This window comes from Haliotis asinina, chromosome 1 (assembly GCF_037392515.1).
Source record: "Haliotis asinina isolate JCU_RB_2024 chromosome 1, JCU_Hal_asi_v2, whole genome shotgun sequence".
NCBI lineage: Eukaryota > Metazoa > Mollusca > Gastropoda > Lepetellida > Haliotidae > Haliotis > Haliotis asinina.
In genome coordinates, this window is record NC_090280.1 from 94,362,277 (window position 1) to 94,385,010 (window position 22,734).

At 41.4% G+C, this 22,734-nt stretch overlaps 2 protein-coding genes across 2 annotated transcripts; one reads left to right on the plus strand and one right to left on the minus strand.

Moving 5' to 3' along the window:
* Window positions 1–2,191: 2,191 nt before the first annotated feature.
* LOC137284514 (frizzled-7-B-like) lies at window positions 2,192–3,782 on the plus strand. The gene has a single exon (XM_067816348.1). It carries the CDS (start codon window positions 2,616–2,618, stop codon window positions 3,492–3,494), a length of 879 nt encoding a protein of 292 aa, XP_067672449.1. The 5' UTR covers window positions 2,192–2,615; the 3' UTR covers window positions 3,495–3,782.
* A 13,960-nt stretch (window positions 3,783–17,742) lies between these two features.
* On the minus strand, window positions 17,743–21,972 carry LOC137284523 (uncharacterized). Its single transcript, XM_067816360.1, has 2 exons — window positions 21,536–21,972; window positions 17,743–19,519 (listed from the first exon to the last, which is right to left on the minus strand). The coding sequence occupies exons 1-2, from the start codon at window positions 21,970–21,972 to the stop codon at window positions 17,743–17,745; spliced, it is 2,214 nt and encodes a 737-aa protein (XP_067672461.1).
* Window positions 21,973–22,734: the final 762 nt, after the last annotated feature.

The following is a 22,734-nucleotide window of genomic DNA, read 5'->3' on the forward strand; positions in this document are numbered from 1 at the left end:
TGGCAGGCCATGGAATTCTGTCAATTGCATTTTGCCGCAAAAAATCATTTACAGCATGCGCCCTGTGAGGTCTAGCATTGTCGTCCATAAATATGGGTCTCGTTGCCAGAGGATGGTTCTCAAAATGAGGTACCACAGCCCTGTCAAGAACCTCCTGTTGGTAACGAACACCGTTAAGGTTGCCACGGATGGTAATGATATCCAACTTGCAGTTCATGGAAATGCACCCCCATACCATAACGGAACCTCCCCCAAAGGCCACAGTCTCCTGGATGTTCCGTGGAGCCATTGCTGTGTTCCTCTGCCTCCAGACCCGAGTACGACCGTCCACCATGTGCAGCAAGAACCGGCTCTCATCTGAGAAATGGACCTTCCTCCAAGAGGCAATGTTCCAGTGCAAACGGTCATTACACCAGGCCAGTCGGGCTGCCTTATGGGCTGGAGACAGTCTGGGTCGCTTGATTGGCCTCCTTGCCCGGTATCCTGCAGCTTTCAGACGATTCCGAACAGTCCTGTTCGAGATGGGTCTCCCTGGAAGCCACTCCTGTCTCAACCGAGAGCTCGAGTCGAAGGACCTGCGCCGTACAAGTCTCAGTAAAGCTCTGTCCTCCCGGACTGTGGTCTTCCTGGGTCTTCCTGGTCTAGGCAGGTCTTTAACTTCATTAGTGGCCCGGTATTTTTTCAAAAGTTTTGAAATTATGGAATGATGTCGTCCGATTTGAGTCCCGATTTGTCTTAGAGACATACCAGCATTCCTCATGCCGATTATTTGCCAACGAGTGGCCTCTGATAATTTCCTACGTGCCATGACATTGAAATGAATGAAAAACCGAATGCAATCGACAACCTGCGCTTGTAAACACCCCAGGGAAAAAGTGCATTTTTCGAAAGTTGAGGTTAAAGCAATGCACGTGCGCTGTGCAAGCTTCACGCGCGTCATATCAACCCATGAAAAGCTCATGCTGTATGTCAATACATCAAAATTGAATAATCAATCATCAAAATTACTTCGTTAAACTTTGTTAAGTTTTTATGTGTCTTTGAATTTGGTGTTGCTTAATTAATTTCCATATGTATAGTATTATGATGAGGCGTGCTGTGGAGCAGCAACAGCCGCTGAATATTGAGGTTGACGTCCTAGGTGTACTACAAGCGAGCTTTATCTGAGCCTTACGTTTGTGAACAGTCTCAAATACAGACCTGGATGTGAGCGGTGGGGTAGCCTTGTGGTTGAAGCGTTCGTCACACCAAGGCCTAGCTGAGTTTCATTTCCCTCATGGTACCATGTGTGAAGCCCATTTCTGGTGTCGTCCGCCGTGGTATTGCTGGCCACGATATTGCTAAAATCCCAACCCACCGGTATTGATATTTCACACTCTTACGGACCCATGAAGATCCAGGTCAGATATGATCTTCAGTAACCCATGATTGTCGTAAGAGGCGACTAACGGGATGCGCTGACTTGGTTGACACATGACGTCGTATCTCAACTGCGTACATCGATGCTCTGGTTATTGATCACTGGATTGTTTGGTCCCGACTCGTTTATTTACATAGGCGCCGCCATATATACTCACCCAAAAAGTAGGGGAACCTGAACCTTGAAGTCTTGTTGAAAGAAATCCCATTGAGCAATGTTACAATGACTTTCATCTTGTGTATGCAGCACCATTTCCCATTATCACCACTTGCAAACACAATGCATGGGGAAGCACGTGCACAACGTGGGAGCCTCCTACACGTGCATGGGATTGTAACTGACGTTTTTCAGGCAGGTCGATAAATCACTGTAGACCATTTTTTTCCAATAATTTTCTTGCATCTGTGCATGGTCAGGGTTTTCAGGATCAATTCACACACTACTGGCTGAAACTTTTACACCTGAAAGTTTAATGTCATGCTCCAGTCACCTAAGAAGGGGGATAACTGAACTAACAGCTTTGCTTTGAATGAAATCCACGTGGTGGTGCATTCTCAAAACACCCATTAGTATTGTATCAACATTATATATAATATCATATATCTCCCAGTTTCGACAATCCCCTACCTTTTTTTCAAGAGTATAGTTAGAATACTGCTGATTTCGGCGTAAAACTAAAATCACTCACACGCTTATGAAAGCGCAGGGTAAATGTGCTATGAAATTTGGGGTCAAATGCACTGCGATCCACCTTGTGCCGGTAAAGGTATTTGATACCTCATGGGCACGACCTCTCGACGCTTTCTTTTTTCACGATCGTGACAAAGCGGTCAATTTATTGTCGTTTTGTCGTCTCTCAGCCCGGGACTTTATTTGAATGGGACACTTGTAGGTCAACACAGAGCACATCATGTGAACAGCGTTCAACAATGACAAATGATTGCGTAATTCCCAAAATTGGCGCCGACCCAGCGGTGTGTGTGTTTGTACTTGGAGTCGCACGGAAATAATCTCATTCAGCTTGGTTGAGGTTGAACTGACGAGAGTGAAGACCAGTGCCCTTGTGAGGTAAAACTCTACTCATATTCACTTGTTGATTCAGAATTCATAGACGTTTATGTCACATCGGAGATACTGACAGGGAGTCTGGTTCACACAGATTCGTACGCTTCAGTGCTTCGGACTAAAATCCAAGATGGCGGCGGGTTTTCTCATAGCTGTGACCGGCTTGACTGTAGTGTTAGTGGTTTGGCCGTGTACCTGTCAGACAGCGGATAAATGTTTCTCTCCACAATCGCTTCCGCCACTATGCTCCAAGATGACATATAATGCTTCGTCATTCCCCAACGCATTTGGTCACGTGAATGCCGAAGAAGCGTCCATGGAACTTCATCAGTTTTATCCGGTGGTAAAGGTCCAGTGTTCAGACGTGATGGATGTGTTCCTGTGTTCAGTGTACTTCCCTAAGTGCGACCCCAGGACCGGCAATATTCCCCCGTGTCGGGAAACATGTGACTCGGCTCGTCTCGGATGCGAAACATTAATGAACAAGTTCGGATTTAAGTGGCCGAATTCTCTAAATTGCAATAAATTCCCAAGCATTACCAGCAACATCAAATGCATGAATTTCAAGTCAAACATGACCACGACTTCGACAACAACAACTACAACGACCACAACCACAATGTCACCGATGGCAAATCTTCCGGACTTCTGTCAGAACCTACCATACAACACACCGTCACTTCCCAATACTCTCGGACATCAGACATTCGGCGAGGCTCGGAGAAACATAGACAGATTTATAGGAATGATGGCGAGCAGATGTTCCGATGGCCTGACACAGTACATGTGCTTACTACACTATCCCACTAAAGACGTTACAACACAGAAGCCAATTCCGCCGTGTTGGGAGTTCTGTCTGGCAGTGAGAACGTGGTGTCTCTTCCAACTACCAATTCCTTGGCCGCGTAGTTTCTTCTGTGAGAATCTGCCCAGTAAGATGACCCCCGGGTCCAGCTGTTGGGGGTATGACATGACAATGTACAGAAGGCCGAAGTTACCGTGGATATAATTTAATACTTTTTCAAATACACCTCAAGCTATATATTTCCATATGGTATGTTATTTCCAACTTTCATCTAAGTCAGATATCATGCATATTTAGTTTCTTGACAATGTGATTTGCCTGGGTAGAATTACAGGGTAGAGCAGTGTCTTGGAAAACCAATGAATGTCAAATATTAATGCACTTGTAAGCCAGTGCCATCTGGGCAACTGTTTGTCACCTTAGCCAGTGTGTTCACGATAGGTTTTGTACGAGTGCGTGCAGAAATAAAATTCTAGATATGCAGTCCAAATATATTGCGAGTGAATGTTTTCATTTAAATCCCGAATCATGTTAAAATGTATTGTTTGCCTATATGTTGCAGTTTTAAGGTACTTTTTAAAACTACGTAGATCAGAATCTATGCGTCCAAAACACGCACGCAAAATATTTTTGGCGTGGTTCTATGATTCTTTTGCGTGAAAAACGCAGGTTCCTGCGTTAAAGCGAGCACTGCTTATCCCAGGACCGGTGGGGTAGCCAGTGCTTATAGCATTCGCTTGTCACTCGAAGACATGGGTTCGATATGGGCACAATGCGTGAAGCCCATTTCTGGTATCCCCGCCGTGATATCCCTGGAATAGTACTAAAACGGCGTAAAACTGACATCACTTACTCACTCCACCTTCACGCTGGTTTGTTTCCATGTTATCAGTGATTGCGGAAGTACCTGTCGGTGTTTTGATACGCAGCAGCTGCTTGGTTAGTACGTACGTCGTAAAACGGCATTCATTCAAGCGTTGTCAAAATGGGTATTCCTCTTTTTTGCCGAATCTCTAATGTTTGACCTGAAACTTTCTTGTGGACTGCCTTTTCGTGATATCATAAACGAGATATTTAGCCATGGACATTGTCAGCATGAGGACAATATGACCTAATCTAAGAATAAAACATCATGTAAGAATGGGACCTATTGTAAGAGTATGACTTAAGAACTATATGGACTATGGGAGTATGTGAAGGGTTGAAGCATATGGACCTATAGTAAGAATGTGACCTATTGAAGTATATGACCTGTTAAAAGAATGTTGCTCATTGAAGTACACTTATATGACCTGTTGGAGTATTTTACCTATTGCAAGAATATTACCTATTTTGAGTAATGACCTAATGTAAGAATATGACCTATAGGAGTTTATTTTATTTTGAACTATACTTACCGATTGGAACATCTGACGAAATGTAAGAATATGACCAATTGTAAGTATATGCTGTGAAGGAGTATGTGATGTACTTGAATTTGAAGTTGATCGTGGACAGGTTGCAGCCTTGGTAGCGAGTGATCGGAAGTTTAAACGTCGATCGCGTTCTTACCGTAAGTCACTGAAATATAGTTCTTGTTAGTAACCTGTCTGGCTCTAGTATGGAGGGAGTAACACAAGGCTTGGTGGCTCTAAGTTGGTATAGTACTTGTTACCCTGACTGGTCCTAGTATGTTGGGGATAAAACAAGGATTGTTGGCTCTTAGTTGGTGTAGTACTTGTTGTTACCGTGTCTGGCTCTAGTATGGAGGGAGTAACACAAGGCTTGGTGGCTCTAAGTTGGTATAGTACTTGTTACCCTGACTGGTCCTAGTATGTTGGGGATGAAACAAGGATTGTTGGCTCTTAGTTGGTGTAGTACTTGTTGTTACCGGGGCTGGCTCTAGTATGGAGGGGATAAAACAAGGACGGATGGTTCTAAGTTGGTATTGTACTTCTTGTTACCCTGCCTGGTCCTAGTATGGAGGGGATAAAACAAGGACGGATGGCTCTAAGTTGGTATTGTACTTCTTGTTACCCTGCCTGGTCCTAGTATGGAGGGGATAAAACAAGGACGGATGGCTCTAAGTTGGTATTGTACTTCTTGTTACCCTGCCTGGTCCTAGTATTGAGGGGATAAAACAAGTATTTACGTTGGTATTGTACTTGTTACTGCCTGGAGCACTGTACGAAGGGAGCGAAACAAGGAATTGTAGGCTTTGAGTTGGTATAGTACTTCTTGTTACCTTGCCTGGGGCACTGTACGAAGGGAGCGAAACAAGGATATAGTACTTCTTGTTACCTTGCCTGGGGCACTGTACGAAGGGAGCGAAACAAGGATATAGTACTTCTTGTTACCTTGCCTGGGGCACTGTACGAAGGGAGCGAAACAAGGATATAGTACTTCTTGTTACCTTGCTTGGGGCACTGTACGAAGGGAGCGAAACAAGGATATAGTACTTCTTGCTACCTTGCCTGGGGCACTGTACGAAGGGAGCGAAACAAGGATATAGTACTTCTTGTTACCTTGCCTGGGGCACTGTACGAAGGGAGCGAAACAAGGATATAGTACTTCTTGTTACCTTGCCTGGGGCACTGTGTGGAGGGAACAAACACGGATTGGTTAGTTCTGTCATTTTGCACGAAAGAGGTAGTGATTACCCGGATGACGAGCCCATGCTAAAGATCACCAGCTATTATGTTAAAGTGAGAGTGTGAGTGAGTGAGTGTTTGTTTTACGCCGCTTTAGCCATGTTTCAGTAATGTCACGGCGGGGTACACCCGGTACCCTGCACGTACGTATCCTAACTGTATCGTTCAAGTATCCGTCAACCAGGCTCACCAAGTCTGGTCACATTTACTGGTCTGTACAACAAAATAAAAACAGAACATTGTGTTAAGTTCCCTTTTAATTTTGTCATTTGTATTTTATAAAAATATTTTAGACAAAGTATCGGTGCATTATCAAAATTATATACTAACGGAAAAGGAACAAACAACTGTTCCCGACTTTAAAACCCGAGTTTTAGGGAATCGACTTGCTTGGCAAGAGATCTGACGGACCAGCCCACACACAAAACAACACCCGAGTAAATAAACGAGGAGTGTATTGCACGCCAGTCACAGGATACACAATCAGGCAGTAATAGAATGGTTTACCATTAGGCTAAATAAAAAAGGTGAAATGTTTCTCGGACATCGGTGCGTCACTTTCATTTGTGCGCGTAGCAATTTTTTGTTGTCATTTAAAAAAAAAAATGACTGGGCCGCGTCTCGATCATCCACGTGTCCACTATAAGAATGAGTGTCTGTAAGAACGAGTGTGACTGATTCTACAACTCACGAACGTGCTAAATTTCCCAAGATGTATTCCTGAGAGAAAAAAAAGAATAAAAATGTGTTCCTTCCTCGTCACTTTTTTCCATCAAAAAATTTTAAAAAGTCTTGCCACCACCGTCAATATTGAAAGAAATATGCCCGAGAAACATTTGATTTTTGTATGCAGCCTTAGTTATTACAACATGTTTTCAGTTCAATCAGTTGCTAAAGAACACAACATACGTCGATTCGTTGCTCACACTACATTAACACGATACACATTCAAAAGTATACAACGTAATTGTTCAGTACTGTACACAATCAGCCCTGGGCGTTCATACAGTCTACATTCTGTAACAGTCGCAAAACAGCATACTGAGCACAACGTATCACAACAGTTAAAATATCCGAAACCTCTATACATTTTATAATAGTCACAAAACCGTGCAGTGTCTGTCAGGATTAATGAGCCATCCTAAACAGTAATACAGTAATATATAACCCAATAATAACGGAAAACTCGTCCCACATTATGCTGACGGAAGCGCCAAGGGTGGCAGCGTATTTACAACAGAGGAAGGTTAACATGTATATAGGATAGCCATGGTAACAAAGTAGAAGAGAGTAAAGGTTTTTACGTGAGTAAATTTACTCGACAGATACACCCTGACTGTGACTGTCATCCGTATACTATACCTTATCTAGCTGTCACATATAATCGCGTTACTGATGAAAGGTGCTATTATGAAGTCGAGATTACGTCATTTATAGTAGGACCAAAGCATCGAGGGCCAGTCGTGAGTATTCCACAAAGGGATATGTGACATTCACATGATTTGACCAGCGTGAACTACAGACAGCCACAAAAACAGACAAATGCACTGCGTCCGGTTCTACCTTGATACGGTACTTCGAGTTACTTTGCCAAGTGCTGCAATAGGAGTGATAAAACAAAAGTGAACGGCTCTAAAATTGTATAGTATTAGTTACACGGTGTTTTACAAGGGTGTACGGGACTGTAAGACCCTTGTAAATTTCGTATTTCCTGAGTCGCGAGAATTATTAAAATAAGATCTTTCAATTAACGTATCTTTAAACGGCAACATTCATCCTTCGGCTAAAGACATAGTACTGTGCAGAATGAGACGCAAAACATTTCGCCATGACTTTTTTACGGTTTTGAAGGGAGATAACTCGGGGTGGCTTCGTTTGTAATAAAGACTATTGAATTTGAGGTTTTGTTTGAGGACAATTGAAATACAGAAACATTTTAGTTTTTTGGTCCATTTATTGACACAAACAAATACAAAATTATGACAACAGTTTTATTGTTCTGTTTATGCTCATCACTGTATGCTCTTCAAAACCGTGGGGGAACTGTACTTTCAATGTACAATTGTCGAAATTGGGAGATGTATGGGATTGAATCAATGGTGATACAATAATAATGGATGTTTTGAGAATGTATCACCTCATGGATTTCATTCAAAGCAAAGCTCTTAGTTCAGTTATCCCCCTTGTTAGGTGACTGGAGCATGATATTAAACGTTCAGGTGTAAAAGCTTCAGCCAGTAGTGTGTGATTTGATCCTGAAAACACTGACCATGCATAAATGCAAGAAAATTATTGGACAAAAATGGTCTACAGTGATTTATCGACCTGCCTGAAAAACGACAAGATTAATAATTACACTCCATGCACGTGTAGGAGGCTCTCACGTTGTGCACGTGCTTCCCATATGCATTGTGTATGCGTGTGGTGATAAAGTGAAATAATGTTGCATACACAAGAGGAATGTCATTGTAACGTTCCTAAATGGGTTTCCTTTCTACCAGACTTCAAAGTTCAGGTTCCCCTACTTTTTTGGAAGAGTATATATGGCGGCGCCGTTTGGCAGCGATATTTCATCTAATGTCAAGGTCAGTCGTAGAATCCGTGTAGTGTGTCACGTGACAGATTTGACGGGGTGCACTGTTCGTACATAGTTTGGTATGCTTTGGCCAGTGACCAATCAGAATTCGACAAATTTATCTTAAGGGTAATAATACTTGTTGTTATCCTGTCAAGGGCTGGCATGGAGAGGATAAAACCCTTGCTTGTCTTAAGAGGCGATAATGGGACTTGCTTTTAATATCATCGTATCCCTTCTGCTTGGGTCAACGCCCATGATATCAGTCACTGGATTATCTGGTCCAGACTGTTACAGACCGCATCCTTATAGTTAGAATACTGCAAACAAATGTACACTGACTCAGTCCTCACACCAGTCCCCCTGCCAAGATCGCGCCCTTCCCTGTTTTGATATGCATTGTCTCCACCCCATCCTGCGTAGCAAAATAGAAATAAGAATATTTACTATCAGTACACTTAATATAAACTTGGCTGTTCCAATAACCTACTTGAGGGGAATAATGTGATTTAAATGGACACCTGATGATGTTAGTGTGGTTGTGGCTTGTTATATCAAATACATAGGCAGTATCCGTTATGTAGTCTACGGCGGTCAGCTTATTGGGAGGGACGAACGCAACAAAACTAGGCCAGTTGCGAACCATGGGCACTTTTATAGGAACTATCTCGGACATATTTTTGTAGCTCAGTATGTATGATGTGTAATGTGTAAGATCTGGTGATATAGTACACATTACCAACTTTTGAGAAGCCGCGTGGCCTGAACAACATTTACGATCAGGCATACTTTGTGTTTTGAAAATATCCCTGGTAGAGTTTGTAACGTTGAAAACCATGAGAACATACAAGTTTTTACGGTAAGTCCAAATGAAATGAAGTTGTCGAAGATGATCAAAGAATACACAAAATACTGGTCCTTCAAATATCTTCTTCCTGTCCTTGCCATCAAAAAGCATGGAACTGTATATGTCTGTCTTGGGCTTGCTATACGTCCAGTGGAAGGTGCACTGGATCACATCGGCATAAAGATATTGGACTATCCCCTTAAAATCTAGACTTAGTTTATGTATGCTTGTCAGGTTACGTTTGTCATATACATTTCTTTTATGCTCGTTCACGTGATACACAAATAGAGGAGGAGTTCCATGGCTGAACTCTTTTCGATAACCTGCCATTTGACACAGACGTGTTGTCAGATCCATCTTCCTTTGTTCCTTCTTACCTTCTGCACCTTTCAACAGCTGGAATAGAATTTCTCCACGGGAATTCAAACGGTACTGGGTCAGTTGACCTTGAATGTCTTTCGTGAGATGGCATACCACACCAGGGTCTGTCATATTGCAGTCGATGGAGATATTGCACGAAGCAAGGGTTTCCATATGGTTTCTAGGAGTTCCTGTCGTCTCATCCATGCCGGGGATGCTTACGACTGCGCTTGCGTAACAAACCAGAACACCAAACATCTGCCATAGAAACATACTGATGGTTCCAGCTGTAGATACTCCGTACAGGAGTTTCTTTTGAACTGGCTCTTGTATGTTTGAAAACACAGTAGACGAAGCTGTACTGCTTGATAGTCGTTACCGTGTGATTGCCTGTGATCACTTATTCCTCCTGAAAGCAAACATGGCCCATGTATAACAGAGTACGATTTAAGCCGCTTTTAGCATTTTCCAGTAATGTTACGTGAATGAGCTATGACCAGATTGTAACTAAAACAAATTAAGTCTTTTGAAAGACATTTAGAAGTTTGAACAAGAATACATGCGACGTTTTGTGGATATCTTCTCTACAATTTTATATGCAACGTTTCATAATGATACAATGTTGATCCATGAAACGTGTCATGTATTCACAAAACAAGTTATCCATTCATTATACATAATGGTATTTTATCAAATCTATGGACGCAGAACAGTAAAACCCCACGAGGTTCGGTATTTCTGAGATGTACTTAGCCTAGCAAATAACCGTTTCATCCGTGGGTCGTATGAATAACGTTTAGAATCTTCCGGTCTAGACAACTGTCACAACTGGAAAACTACCATCGGACAATTGCCATGCAGAAAATTGCCACCAAGCACTATTGCCACCTAGAACAATTGCTACTCAGGACAACTGCCATCTAAATCCTAAAAAGCATATTTGGTTTCTTTAACAACTTTTATTGAGTTTGGCATTGTAACCCGTAACTAATAACAACACAGCAGGTCTGATTCAGTTGACGTCATGGTACGGGGCACGGTCTGGTGTTGACATGGCAGCTGCGGTCAGGCGCACATGTGTGTTCCTGCAGAATACCAACAAACTGATCATGGAAAACCTTCATGGATGTGGAATCCAGGTCATTTTATGTACAGCAGTTTCATTTACTAAACTTACTGCTAACTTGGATTTACTGCTGAAGAAAATTATGGAACTTGTAGATTTGTACTGTTTGTCTCACCTATTATAACATTTATAGCAAAAAAACAAACTCTTATTGCAAAAATAACTAGGTGGCAATTGTCTAAGTGGCCGTCTATATATAAATCTATATATCACCTGGCTATAAAGTTGGCACACGTTTAAGGGGTATTGTAGAAAGGTACACTCGACTTTACGTGTGTTTCATAGGTATGTAAATCTGGCAACTCTCTTCATGTCTTTTCGAGCATGCATAACAAAAGTAAATGCTGTCAGTGAAGGACATGGACTTCGATGCCCCTGAATTCTCGTATGACCGGGGCTAGGTTAGTCACATATATAATCACAGGCAAACTGTAGCGCAAGTGGGGGTGAGCAGCGTAGAGAAAATGACCAGTCTTCATATATGCAAGTGAAGCTAGCAAAGGTTGGCAACACACTTCCATCGCTTCGGTTCAAAAAGTATTTTTCGTGTCAAAATAAAATATCGCCACCATCAAATGTACACTCAAAATTCCTGGCTAGGTTGTGATCTCAGATTTCCAACGCCATATTTAACAATTACTGACGTGAAATATGTTTTATTCGACATTTTAAGCGCCACTCATGGTACATCAGACCGTTCTTCGCCTCCATTACCCCTGCTAGCTTCCGATTCAAAGCAATGAAGGAACAAGTTATTTTTCCGTATGGAATACATAAAGAGTTACCTCCCATGCTTCATACGCCCACTACGCCAGAAGTGTGTTTATTGTAGAATAAATGTTACAAAAGACCTAACAATAACGCCGACACTTAAGATAAATACATTCCAACAGAATCATGATAAAATTAGGCAATATGGTATATCTTTATAATTTCTGCATATTCTTGTTCCTTCACTCCGCTGAGCCGGAAGCTGGTGTACTGTATGCCTCACCTATTATAACATTTATAGCAAAAGAAAACTATTATTGCAAAAATAACTAGGTGGCAATTGTCCAGGTGGCACAAAGTTGGGACACGTTTAAGGGGGTACACTCGACTCAGGATTTACGTGTGTTTCATAGGTACGTAAATCTGTCTTCATGTGTTTTCAAGCATGCATAACAAACGTAAATGCTGTCAGTGAAGGACATGGACTTCGATACCCCTGAAATCTCGTATGACCGGGGCTAGGTTAGTCATATATCTAATGCACGTGTAAATAATTGTTAACGGGTAAATAGAGTGTTACGGCATTGACACTACTTTAACAGGTACAGCGGAAGCTGCCAAATCCGGCATCTGTCCAATCCCGCAAGTTGTCAACACTGGCATATAATCTCAGTCCCATCCTTTGCTTGCACATTTATCATCAGCTCTTCAATCCAGCACATTGTCTAAATCGGATTAATTCTTCAGTCCCAATCAGTGCCTGTTTATACAGCTTCCATTGTGATTCAATGCCTCGGTAATTTTAGATAGTCTTGGTTAAACACCATGGGGTCAAATATAAGATACCTGCTGGATAGTTTCGAATGGATTTGGATATGTGTGGCTTTTTCAAGGTGTTAGAACCGAGTGGGTGTTCATGAACAAATTAGGCCAAAGAGATGTTGATATGTTCTGTCAGAATTTGATGAATGTCATCAATTTAAGCTGTTCTTTTGGTGCATACAGATCCTTTAGAACCATGATCGAACCTGAGGGATATCTATTAAACATTACAAACAGGAAACATAAAAATACAGTAATACAGTTTATGATATGAATAAACGGTTTAACAGATATACTAGTAATGATCAAATGGTGATTCAAATTGCTCAAAATAAACTTCGATATTCTTTGAGATCTGGTTGAAACTGGGTAATATACATTTACTCTGAGACGGTCTGCAGGTCATGGAGTATCAGTTCTGCCATGGCTCTGGCTCATGTGATTCCCGTGTTGTAGTTTGTTGCTAACGTGGCAGGTGATACCATGAATTTGTCGTTCAACGGAGATTCCTCATGAAAACGGGTTTTATCAAAGGAGGCTGGAAACGTTTTACGACTTCTTATCATAGAAAATGATATGGTAAAAAGTAATTCATATTCTAATCTTAGTATAAAGAAAAACCCAAAAAGCATATGTCATATTTTATCACCGTTAACATAATATCCCACAGTTGTCTCCCCTTTGCTTATGAGAGATAAGAAGAGTCATACATATTCGATACCAGGTATAACAGTACAAATACAGGTGATACTGTTGGCCGTAACTCTATGACTTAATAAGTTGTTTTCATGCTATCAGTAATTACTGAGTCCACAAACAGGTATACATGTGATGGTGGAGAGCTTCCGTTACTACTTTTCTCAATGACTTGGATATGATACATAAATATCTATGATTTGTGAACATTTAAAACTTTGAAAGTTTACACGTTTCTTCGCCTGGGAGACTTTCTGCTTCCATCCCTAGTAAAGTAAAAACAAAATCGGAAATTTCCACATCCTTTGTAATGGGAATTCACCAGAAATAGAGAGTGAAGCGCATTTTTAAATGAGATGATTTTGAGAATATCGGGCTATTGCTTTCTAGAATATATCTCTGTGTAATTGTAAACAGATTTAGCGCCCTTGGTTTAAAGGTTTACGATGAAATATTCACCAAAACGTCACCAAGTAAACAGGCAAGGCAAAATGCACGAGTGAGCATACGGCATCCATTACAATAAAAAGGCCTGCTTTGCGTTATACATTTTGTTATTCGTTTTTTCCCGTACAAGAGGAAATCAACATGCTGACAGAGGGAGTTGTTCTCCCATGACCACGTTACTTTACATCTAGCACGTGTCCACTACCTTGCCAATTCTAACGTCAATATAAACGTAAATTTAAACGTAAAACATACTTTCTTCATGTGAATGTGTATATTGTACGTTTTGTACTACTCTAAACGAACACATCACAATGTAGATGTAACACAGAGAGACCTGTGTGCTTATTCTATCAATGCACATGCGTAATATGGGATTAAGGTGTGCAAGTTCCATCTGTGACAGACCATCCATGATGTTACGATGTATAATGAAAGTTCTTTATTTACCGATTAGGTCTAGTGTCTTCAGTATTAATGAAGTAGATATGAACTCAGCCTGAAGATACTTCTGAGCGCAGCGTTAAACAAGAGTGAACAATCCACCCGATGTCTACCAGTTGTCTGTACTTGCCTGTGAACCTTGCTGCCATTAGCTTTACTGCTGTGAATTTTATAATGCATAAACTGAGAAAGTATGAAGAACACCAGACACTTCAGATTAAGATATGAAGTAAAACGCATACAGACACAGAGTTTCAGATGACAGATGATTAGTTTGGTATGCTATACATACAGGGTTTTTTTTATCGGCTATTATTGATTGTTTGATTGCGCTTTCCATTTCACGCCGTACACATACCGATATTTTCAAGCTGCTGACACATTTTCGTGTCCTCTTTCGTGTCCTCATTTGCAAGTTTGCTTTGATTCTTACAGCACATAAATATTGAATTCACATATCTCTCCAAAGAAAATCAACGTCAAACAATTGCCCAATCTAATTCTATATTCGCGTATCGATATTCGCGCAAATTATAACTGTATAACACTGAAATCCTGTTTGGAGTTATTATACGGGGAATGAGGAAGAGCTTAAAACGAGTACATTCCTGCTCTCTTTCACTGGATAACACTTGACACACCAGTCTGCTTTCCCCGAGCTTATGCAGATGGACAGTGAACTCAAATGGACCCCTATGTCACATTGTTATTTCTTCGGTGATGAGGATTTCATACCCATAAAGTCAAACTCATTTAAGGGTGACCCGTGAAGATCCGGGTTAAACTTGCAACAACCCACGTTTATCGTAAGAGGCGAGGTAAGGGATCGGGTGATCAGGCTCGCTGACTTGTCTGACACTTGTCATTGTATCCCAGTTGAGTAGATCGATGTTCATAATGTTGATCATTGGACTGTCTGGTCTGACTTAATTTTTTAAAGACCGTAACCATATCGATTGAATATTGATGAATGCGGCTTAAAATTATAATCTCACTCACTCACTTTCGAGGGCTTAGCAAACATCCTAGAAATATGAAAAGGCAGTGGGACTTTTGTTTTTCTAACAATCTGAGTAAGTGTTAATGTCCTTAAGTGGCATTATAAAATACACATTTGGCAAAACGCAGCATGACAAGAGTACAAGGATCGGAACTGAATCGTCGCACACGCAATATAACCCATGAAATTTGTCTGTATTGTGAACCTATTACCAACTGAAACATGTTTTAAAATATCTTGAAGTTTTTCCTAATTAAGAATATCTACCAATTACCAATCTTACATTTAATAATTAACAAGCAAGAAAGTGATGCACAAGTGTAAGAGCATCATTCCTCATAGATCACATCGAGGACGGTGGGGTAGCCTAGGGGTTTGAGCGGTCGATCGTCACGCCAAAGACGCGGGCTCGATTGCCTATGGGCAGTTTTGGGGGTCTCCGCCGTGCGGGAATATCCCTAAAATTGGCGTAAGGCCATGCATACTAACTCATTCATATTGCCTTGTTAGTAATATGGACTAAATATTTCACTTTAAGAAACCGCGCTTCTCTATTGACGCGGACGTAAAATCGTTTCCTTTAAACAGACATTCACCATAAACTTCAAAACAAGCAACGAACAAACACGTAATATTTATTCACTCACAATTTCGCACTGTCATGCATGTTGAAGTTAAATTTGAAAACAATATACATTGATCTGTATTCAAAATATGATCCTTCATACATACTATGAGAAAATATGACAAGCATCGTATAGAAAATATCACAGTTTCGCTTATAAAACATCTGGCACGATCTATCATCAGCTATTCAAACACTGACCGTATGTACAATACAGCTCTTGGCTGGTGACGAATGTGGCCGACTAAATATCACTGACGTTGGTTCTGATAATGGCTTGGATAAGTAATTACTTTCCGTTTCTTCTTTTCATTTTTTCATTTGTATAATCTCAATTAATGTGATCTCAATGTGTGGTAGCCCAGTGAAGAAAGGGTTTGCTCGTCACGTCGAAGATCCGGGTTCGATTCCCCACACCGGTCCAATGTGAAGCACATTTTTTATGTCGCCCGTGATATTGCTGGAATATTGTTAAAGAGGCGAAAAAGTACGCTCACTTAACTCCGTTTCAAAACCTCTGAGCATGGAAAGCGAGGGTGAAGCCATATTTCAGTTATACCTTCCTCGTAATATCAGTCGTTTCATCTTGCGAGGAGGTTTAGCGTATAGCTGTCAAATTGTATGAAAATAATCAGGGAAGACTTGGAAGACTTGAATACTTGAGCACATACGCCACCTATACGTAATTCCTCCTTTCCTAAAATTGTCATATATACAACTGAGTATCTGAAGTTTAATGTAGATATATGTTCACGATTAGATTCGGTACATGGGTTAGAGTTAAATCCTCCACAACACAACTTTTGATGGCGCATTGACATTGACTTAAATAAACAAAATTATTTGTTCTTGCACGCTAGAGTGGAACACTGAGATTGAAGGATTGGAGCAATGACAGCTATCAAATGGTGGATGATCCCAGTTTACAAAACGTACGTTGTGATTGCAGAACTTGTGAAAATAACATCAAGATATTTCCCAATAGTCAGCATGTTCCTGCAGGAAGTGATAAGGTTTAGTTAGCACAAGGGCATCTACACTGCTAACATAAGTTGGAACCAGAACTGGTTTTTGAAGATACTCTTGCCACAGGAAATCTGGTAGTGATAGTAAACTGAGTCCGCAAGCTGGCGTACACAAAGGGAGTCGGAGACCAGCTTGGTACCCAGTCTAAGTAAACTTAATCTCAGTAGTATTCGTTACACTCTAGTAGGAGGTCGCGTCAGGTAACTTTTGAGCGACCTATGACCGTCCAATCAAGCGCGAGAGGGTCGAACTGATATACCAATCAGACAGACAGTTTATGGTTCGGCGGAACTTACAAATTTCCCCGGTCAATGACACTGATCTCTCAGCAAACGAAAATCCGTATAAAACACGGATATTTGACCTGCAGTATATACACTTTGGGGTTGCTGTTGACATGGTTACCTTTAGCTAATATGTCCGCAAGTTGACACCCTTGAATATTGTCAAAACACTATTTTCAGCGACTGTTTACTCACTGTTATGGCGTGCGATTGGACAGAAAATGGCATTCGGAATCATTCAGGTACAAACCTTTTCGAGGTAAAAGTTCAAAAGGTATGTACGGATGTCAACTTTCGCGATTTGGTAAGCTGTGTTCTGATTGTTCATTCTCAATGGTTACCTGATGCGACCTCCTACTAGAGTTGTAGTGTAGAGGCCTTACTGACCTTAGTTTCGTAAGTAGGGCCCCTTAAACATTTCAACGGTATTCCTGTCGGCTCTAGTACATTGTGAAATAAGTCAGTTTTGTGGAAGGACTTTTCAAGTTCTGGCAGCCAGGTGTACATATATCTAGGCTTTGTGATGAATGCCGTGCGTGTAAAATGAGACTAATAAAGACAATGCCATTTGTCCTCTGAATCGACCAAGATCTTAAGACGTGGTTAAGCAGATTGTAGAAAGGATACAGTTGAACTTGAGATACCTGCCAATTATTCCCACTACGTCTGAGTGTAATAAAGACAATGCCATACAGAGTAGGTCAAGATCATAAGACCAGGTTAGAGGACTTGATAAGATTGTCAGTTATTCCCACAACGTCTGAGTCTAATAAAGAGAATGCCATACAGAGTTGGTCAAGATCATAAGACCAGGCTAGAGGACTTGATAAGATTGTCAGTTATTCTTACATTATCCTCGTTATGATGCCACGTTTCTTCGGTCATTTCGGCTTCTTTTAAGGGACTTAGATGTGAGAGATAAAGCCATTCTAACTTGTGATAGCCACGTTTTGTCTTTGAAGGAGTTCGCTATAGACATGGACTCAAGCGCACGCTCACGTGCTGTGCCTCCCTTCATGCGGGTGACAAGGTTGATAACTGGGAAGATGAAGTCCTCCTCTCTCATGCCGTTGAGGTAGAAAAATGGTCGCTGGTCTACTTCCGTACTAACAAGGGGAAGTGGTATAGTTCCCTCCGTTGACTTAGCTTTTGAAAGCAGGACGGTGGACGACATTCGGTTTCTCTTCTTGCGTTTTTTCCCGTCTGAGAGATCGTCTGGTTTTAGGACTTCATCCGTGACACTCGATGCTGACGTCACCGACAGCTCGGTGGCAATTTTACTTTTTGTTTCACTCCGTTCAGAGTGGAGAACATGGACATTTGGCATAGAACTGGACAGTTTGCTTCCCTTTGTCTGCAAGAAATATGCTCCTTTACCTTTCAATAACCGTCCGATACCTCCCAACTTCTCAACCTTGTCCCTGGCAGAATCATTGTCTGATTTGAGTGATTTTTGATCATCTCTACTAGCAGACATAAGGTTAGATTGTGAGAGACTAGGAATTTTCAATGGTCGTGCCTTTTCTTTTATTGGGGGGAGTTTAACTTCTTCCGGGGCTATACTTCCGGTGGGGGTTTCTCTTTTCATTGTTTCCGGTGTCATTGATACCGGTGAGCGCGATGACAACGATTTTTCTTCAACGTCACTGCAGCCATCTTTGGGAAAAGCCTTACTGGCACGTGATACCGTTTCCTTGACCTTCACCCTGTCTGCAAGCTTCCCCCATTTGGTCTTCTTCTCGGCTAAGGATTTTAAAGCCGCCATTGCTCCAAGTTGCCTGAAGTAGACTTCAGGGTCACCAGCATCTATGTTGGTGTCATAATCAATGTGATAGCCATGTTTTTTCTTTTCTTTGAGAATCTGAGCCTTCGGTTTCCCTGTCATCGGACTGGGAGAGAACCCGTCAACTGACACGCCATGGCCGACCAAAGGTCCCGATGTGAACAATTTTCGTTTAAGGGAAGATTTAGAATGTCCGTGTTTGATGAAAACCTTTTCCTTCGCAGCGTCACACCACTGTTTTATTTTGGTATAGATCGCAAGGTTCAAAGATATATCCTTCTTGAAAGTAAGCTTACTCCATTGTTTTGTCAATATAAAGGACGCACAATTCTTTACCTTCTTTCTTAGAGCTATATTCAAGGGAGCTAACCCATTGCCATCTTTTGCCATGAGGCAGGTGATGTCATGATTCACAAACATTCTCAGTGCCCCAAGTTGTCCCATTTCCGTGGCCTCGTGTACTGGCGTTTTCAGACTATCGATGTGCGAGAGGTTGCTACACCACTGTCGTTGTGGATGCTCCCCGATTGGCTCGTCACACCGGACGCCGTACCTCAACATACATCGAGCCAGATCCACGTTACCACAGTGAGCAGCCACAAAAAGCGCCACCTTCATTTGGAAGCGACCGATGACGTCGTCGTGGGCGATCTGGGCAACGACCTGAGGCGTGAAGCCGAGGGCGCAGAGATTAAGAAACTCGTTCCAGCCGTCCCAGTTGTCGAGTTTGATGGTGTGACCGGTGTCCACACCGTAGTCCTCGAGACGGTGCCCGTCGTACATTTCCTTGCCGTCCATTGTGGTCAGCCTGAAGATACTGACCGGAAGTCCGGATCTTTTCGCTGCTAGTGATCTGCAAGTTGTATAAAGATTATTAGGCAAGTGTGTTCAAGGGTCCCGATCAGCCATTGTAGCGCCACGACTGTCGTACCTTCCATACTTTAACTGAGACTTACGACAGTCGTAGCGCTACGATAGCTTTGTGAAACTTGACGCAGGGCTCTGATTTCCGAAGCTCTCTTAGCGCTAAGATAGTCGCAAGTTAATGTTAATGCATGGCACTTACGACTATCTTAGCGCTAAGAAAACTTCGAAAATCAGAGCCCTGGGCTTAGGTTTTTTCGAAGTCGTCTTAACACTAAGATAGTCGTAAGTGCCATACATTAACATTAACTTACGACTATCGTAATTGATAATCGCATTATAAGAATAGAAAAAGTATGATGCAATTCGTTCCGATCAAAAGTCCATATTTTCTACTTCCAACATACACTGACGTAATACAGAATGTGGTGTTTTGTCATAATGTTCGCAATGTTTGTGACTTTGTGATAATCAAGACACTTATGAAAACATTAACTGTTATTTGAAAAATGATGCCAAAACACCAGCATCCCCATGCATAAAGTAACTTTAGCACTACCACAGTGACTGCTTTAAGTCTGTGTTAGAGTAATTCAGTCATGGTCATCGTAGCCCTAAGTTTGCTTTGTGCAACAGTTTTTATTGTTAATATTCATTATCGTTCATATTGTATCTCATTAACAGAAAATGTTTTTTGCAAAACACTGGCGATTGTTTGATGGAAAATGTATCTTCTGAAAAGAAAAAAATGCGAATATGTTCTATCGTAGAACATTTTTTATTGCTAATATTGATTATCGTTTAAATTATATCTCACGAAAAGAAAATGTTTTTTTGCAAAACACTGGCGATCAGATTTCTAATGATCAATTCCTAATATCGATATCGATTATTTCTATAATCATTGTTAATGTAAACTGACAAAAGACATATATCTGCCACTGAAAGTATCTGAGAATACTAAAAAGAATCACTTCCTTTCAACCCGAGCATTATTATATTTTGATTTTACAACAGCATGAAGTAAAAAGTATAAATATGTGACTAAAATATTCGAAATTCTTCAGGCCAGATATTTCCATGAACAAGTTCTGCATGAACCTGTCATCAAATGTTTGTACCCGATTTTGCAACAGCTGTCGCCTAAGAAATCAGCATGACGTTGAAAAATTTAAAAATATTAAAATCCAGTGAAAAAGATGCAACCATTTTAAAATGCTGACATCTAGAACTCTATAAAGACATAAATACTGCAACTTAGTCGAAACTGTGAAATCAAATAAAGAATGTGACACCCCTTAAAAACGTCTAAATCCTACGGGAAGTTGAAATCCAACATGTAATATTAAAACAGACCAGTAAAGAACATGAGATCATGTAGATAAGCTAATCAACTGAATCAAAATGCAGTACAAAAGAAAAATCTGCCTTCATGAATAATCTTATGAACTGTAAAAAAATAATAACAATTTCAAACGATTGTCAACAATTTACAAAATAAGTAGTTCTGATTGGTCCCACTTGGCGACAGTCAAAACACCACCGTTTTGATAAGGTTTTGTCACTATTTGTTTACAGAGTGAAATCATATGGTAACGCCTCTGAAACACAGCAATCCTGGGCCTTTACTCTCGAAACGTTCGTAGCATTAGGATTCCTTAACTATGATCGTAGTCAATGTGTTGAGAAGTTCGTAGGGCGACGAAAGTTTCGAGAATAGACAGCCTGGTTTCGGAAATATTCGTAAATGTTCGTGATTAAATACAAATCTCAAAACTACTGTAGAATGATTGACACACTTGATTTCTTTCCTGAACTCTCAGTTTGCATACAGACATAAACGTTATTGACAAGTGACGATGTATTGGAGTGGAAAAGAGAGAAAGAATATGCAAAAGTGTAGTGTGTGTATTCCAGTACATTATAGTGTGGCATTCGATCACTTGATCACACCATCATTCGATTATTTGATCGCTCGATCACTCACTCGACTGTCGACGCTTACCTGAGCTCCTCAATAGGTGTCTGGCCGATGGTGAGATTGTCCACCACGTGGATGGTTTCATTGTTGTGGGAGCAGTTGATAAACAACACAGGCTTCACCTCCTCCTTCAGCTGGATCCTCACAGTCGTCCCGGGGACGATCCCCAAGTCGGAGAACATCCAGTCGTCCCCTAGATCCGCCCCCGCGTACGACAACACCAGGATCTTCTTATCATGGCGATACACATCCATCGGGATGTTTAGCTTCTCCTGAATCATCTGCTTCAGCTCACGGACCGAGCACGTGGTCGGGACGTCCAAGGTCACGCGGTCCCCTTCATAGAGGCCGAAAATCAACATCGTCGGAGGCGGTTTGGTCAGTGATGGAGGTGATGATTTAGGTACCTTGCGTACTCGATCCCTGGTGGACGGCCTTCTCAAATGGTCAACAGAGTCCATTGACCTTTGTTGTGAGTCGCCAAACTCATAAGTTAACGATCTTTAGTAGACGTATTGAAATGTTCAGCTGATGTAGACGTATTGTCACTTTAAATGTCCAGACACGTCAACAATCAGGCGACACAGCGGATGAAGACGTCTGCGGTAGTTGTATCTATGTCATCCACGTTATCACTTCCGCTTTTAATCAGCACCTACAAGAGAAAAACAGTTCAATGTTCAGGAGTTCGACTTCCACACACATAATCCGAGATTTCATAACCAAAGACGGAACTAATAAGGTAAGATACTCCATTTCGGAAAGAACCTGGCACGATCTTTAATTCGCCTCATGCACATCAACATTCCCAAGACACTGCCAGTGTATCCTCTCAGATTTATTTTTCAGCTGTAGCCCTAAGTAAAGGAATGTCAGGTGGTCTCCAAAACCAATCGTTATTGGTTGTCTTTTCGAAAGCACACTTATAGTCAGGTACAATACTCTTGACGAAATCTAACTCCAACCCTCAATGGTTTGTTACATGTCACCAGTCAACATCACGCGGTTGTTGTATCAACATGCCTGTTTACCGACACCATACACATCAATAACAAAATATGACGCTATTAGCTGTACAAACACCGTCACGACTAACGACATCCCCTTTTTGTCCAAACCTACCAGACCACAGTCCCCTAGCCGTCTGTTACAGCCATGAACGGTCAGCCGCTGGGCCAAGGTCTCTCAATAATACCCTGTGTCAAACTGGCCTCTATTCACAT

What these genes read in the sequence shown, in the direction of transcription:
- LOC137284514 (XM_067816348.1), top strand. Translation starts at nt 2,616, where the DNA reads ATGGCGGCGGGTTTTCTCATAGCTGTGACCGGCTTGACTGTAGTGTTA.
- LOC137284523 (XM_067816360.1), bottom strand. Translation starts at nt 21,972, where the DNA reads ATGGACTCTGTTGACCATTTGAGAAGGCCGTCCACCAGGGATCGAGTA. An exon ending in ACACCTATTGAGGAGCTCAG is followed by an intron (nt 19,520 to 21,535) that starts GTAAGCGTCGAC and finishes TACAACTTGCAG; the next exon opens with ATCACTAGCAGCGAAAAGAT.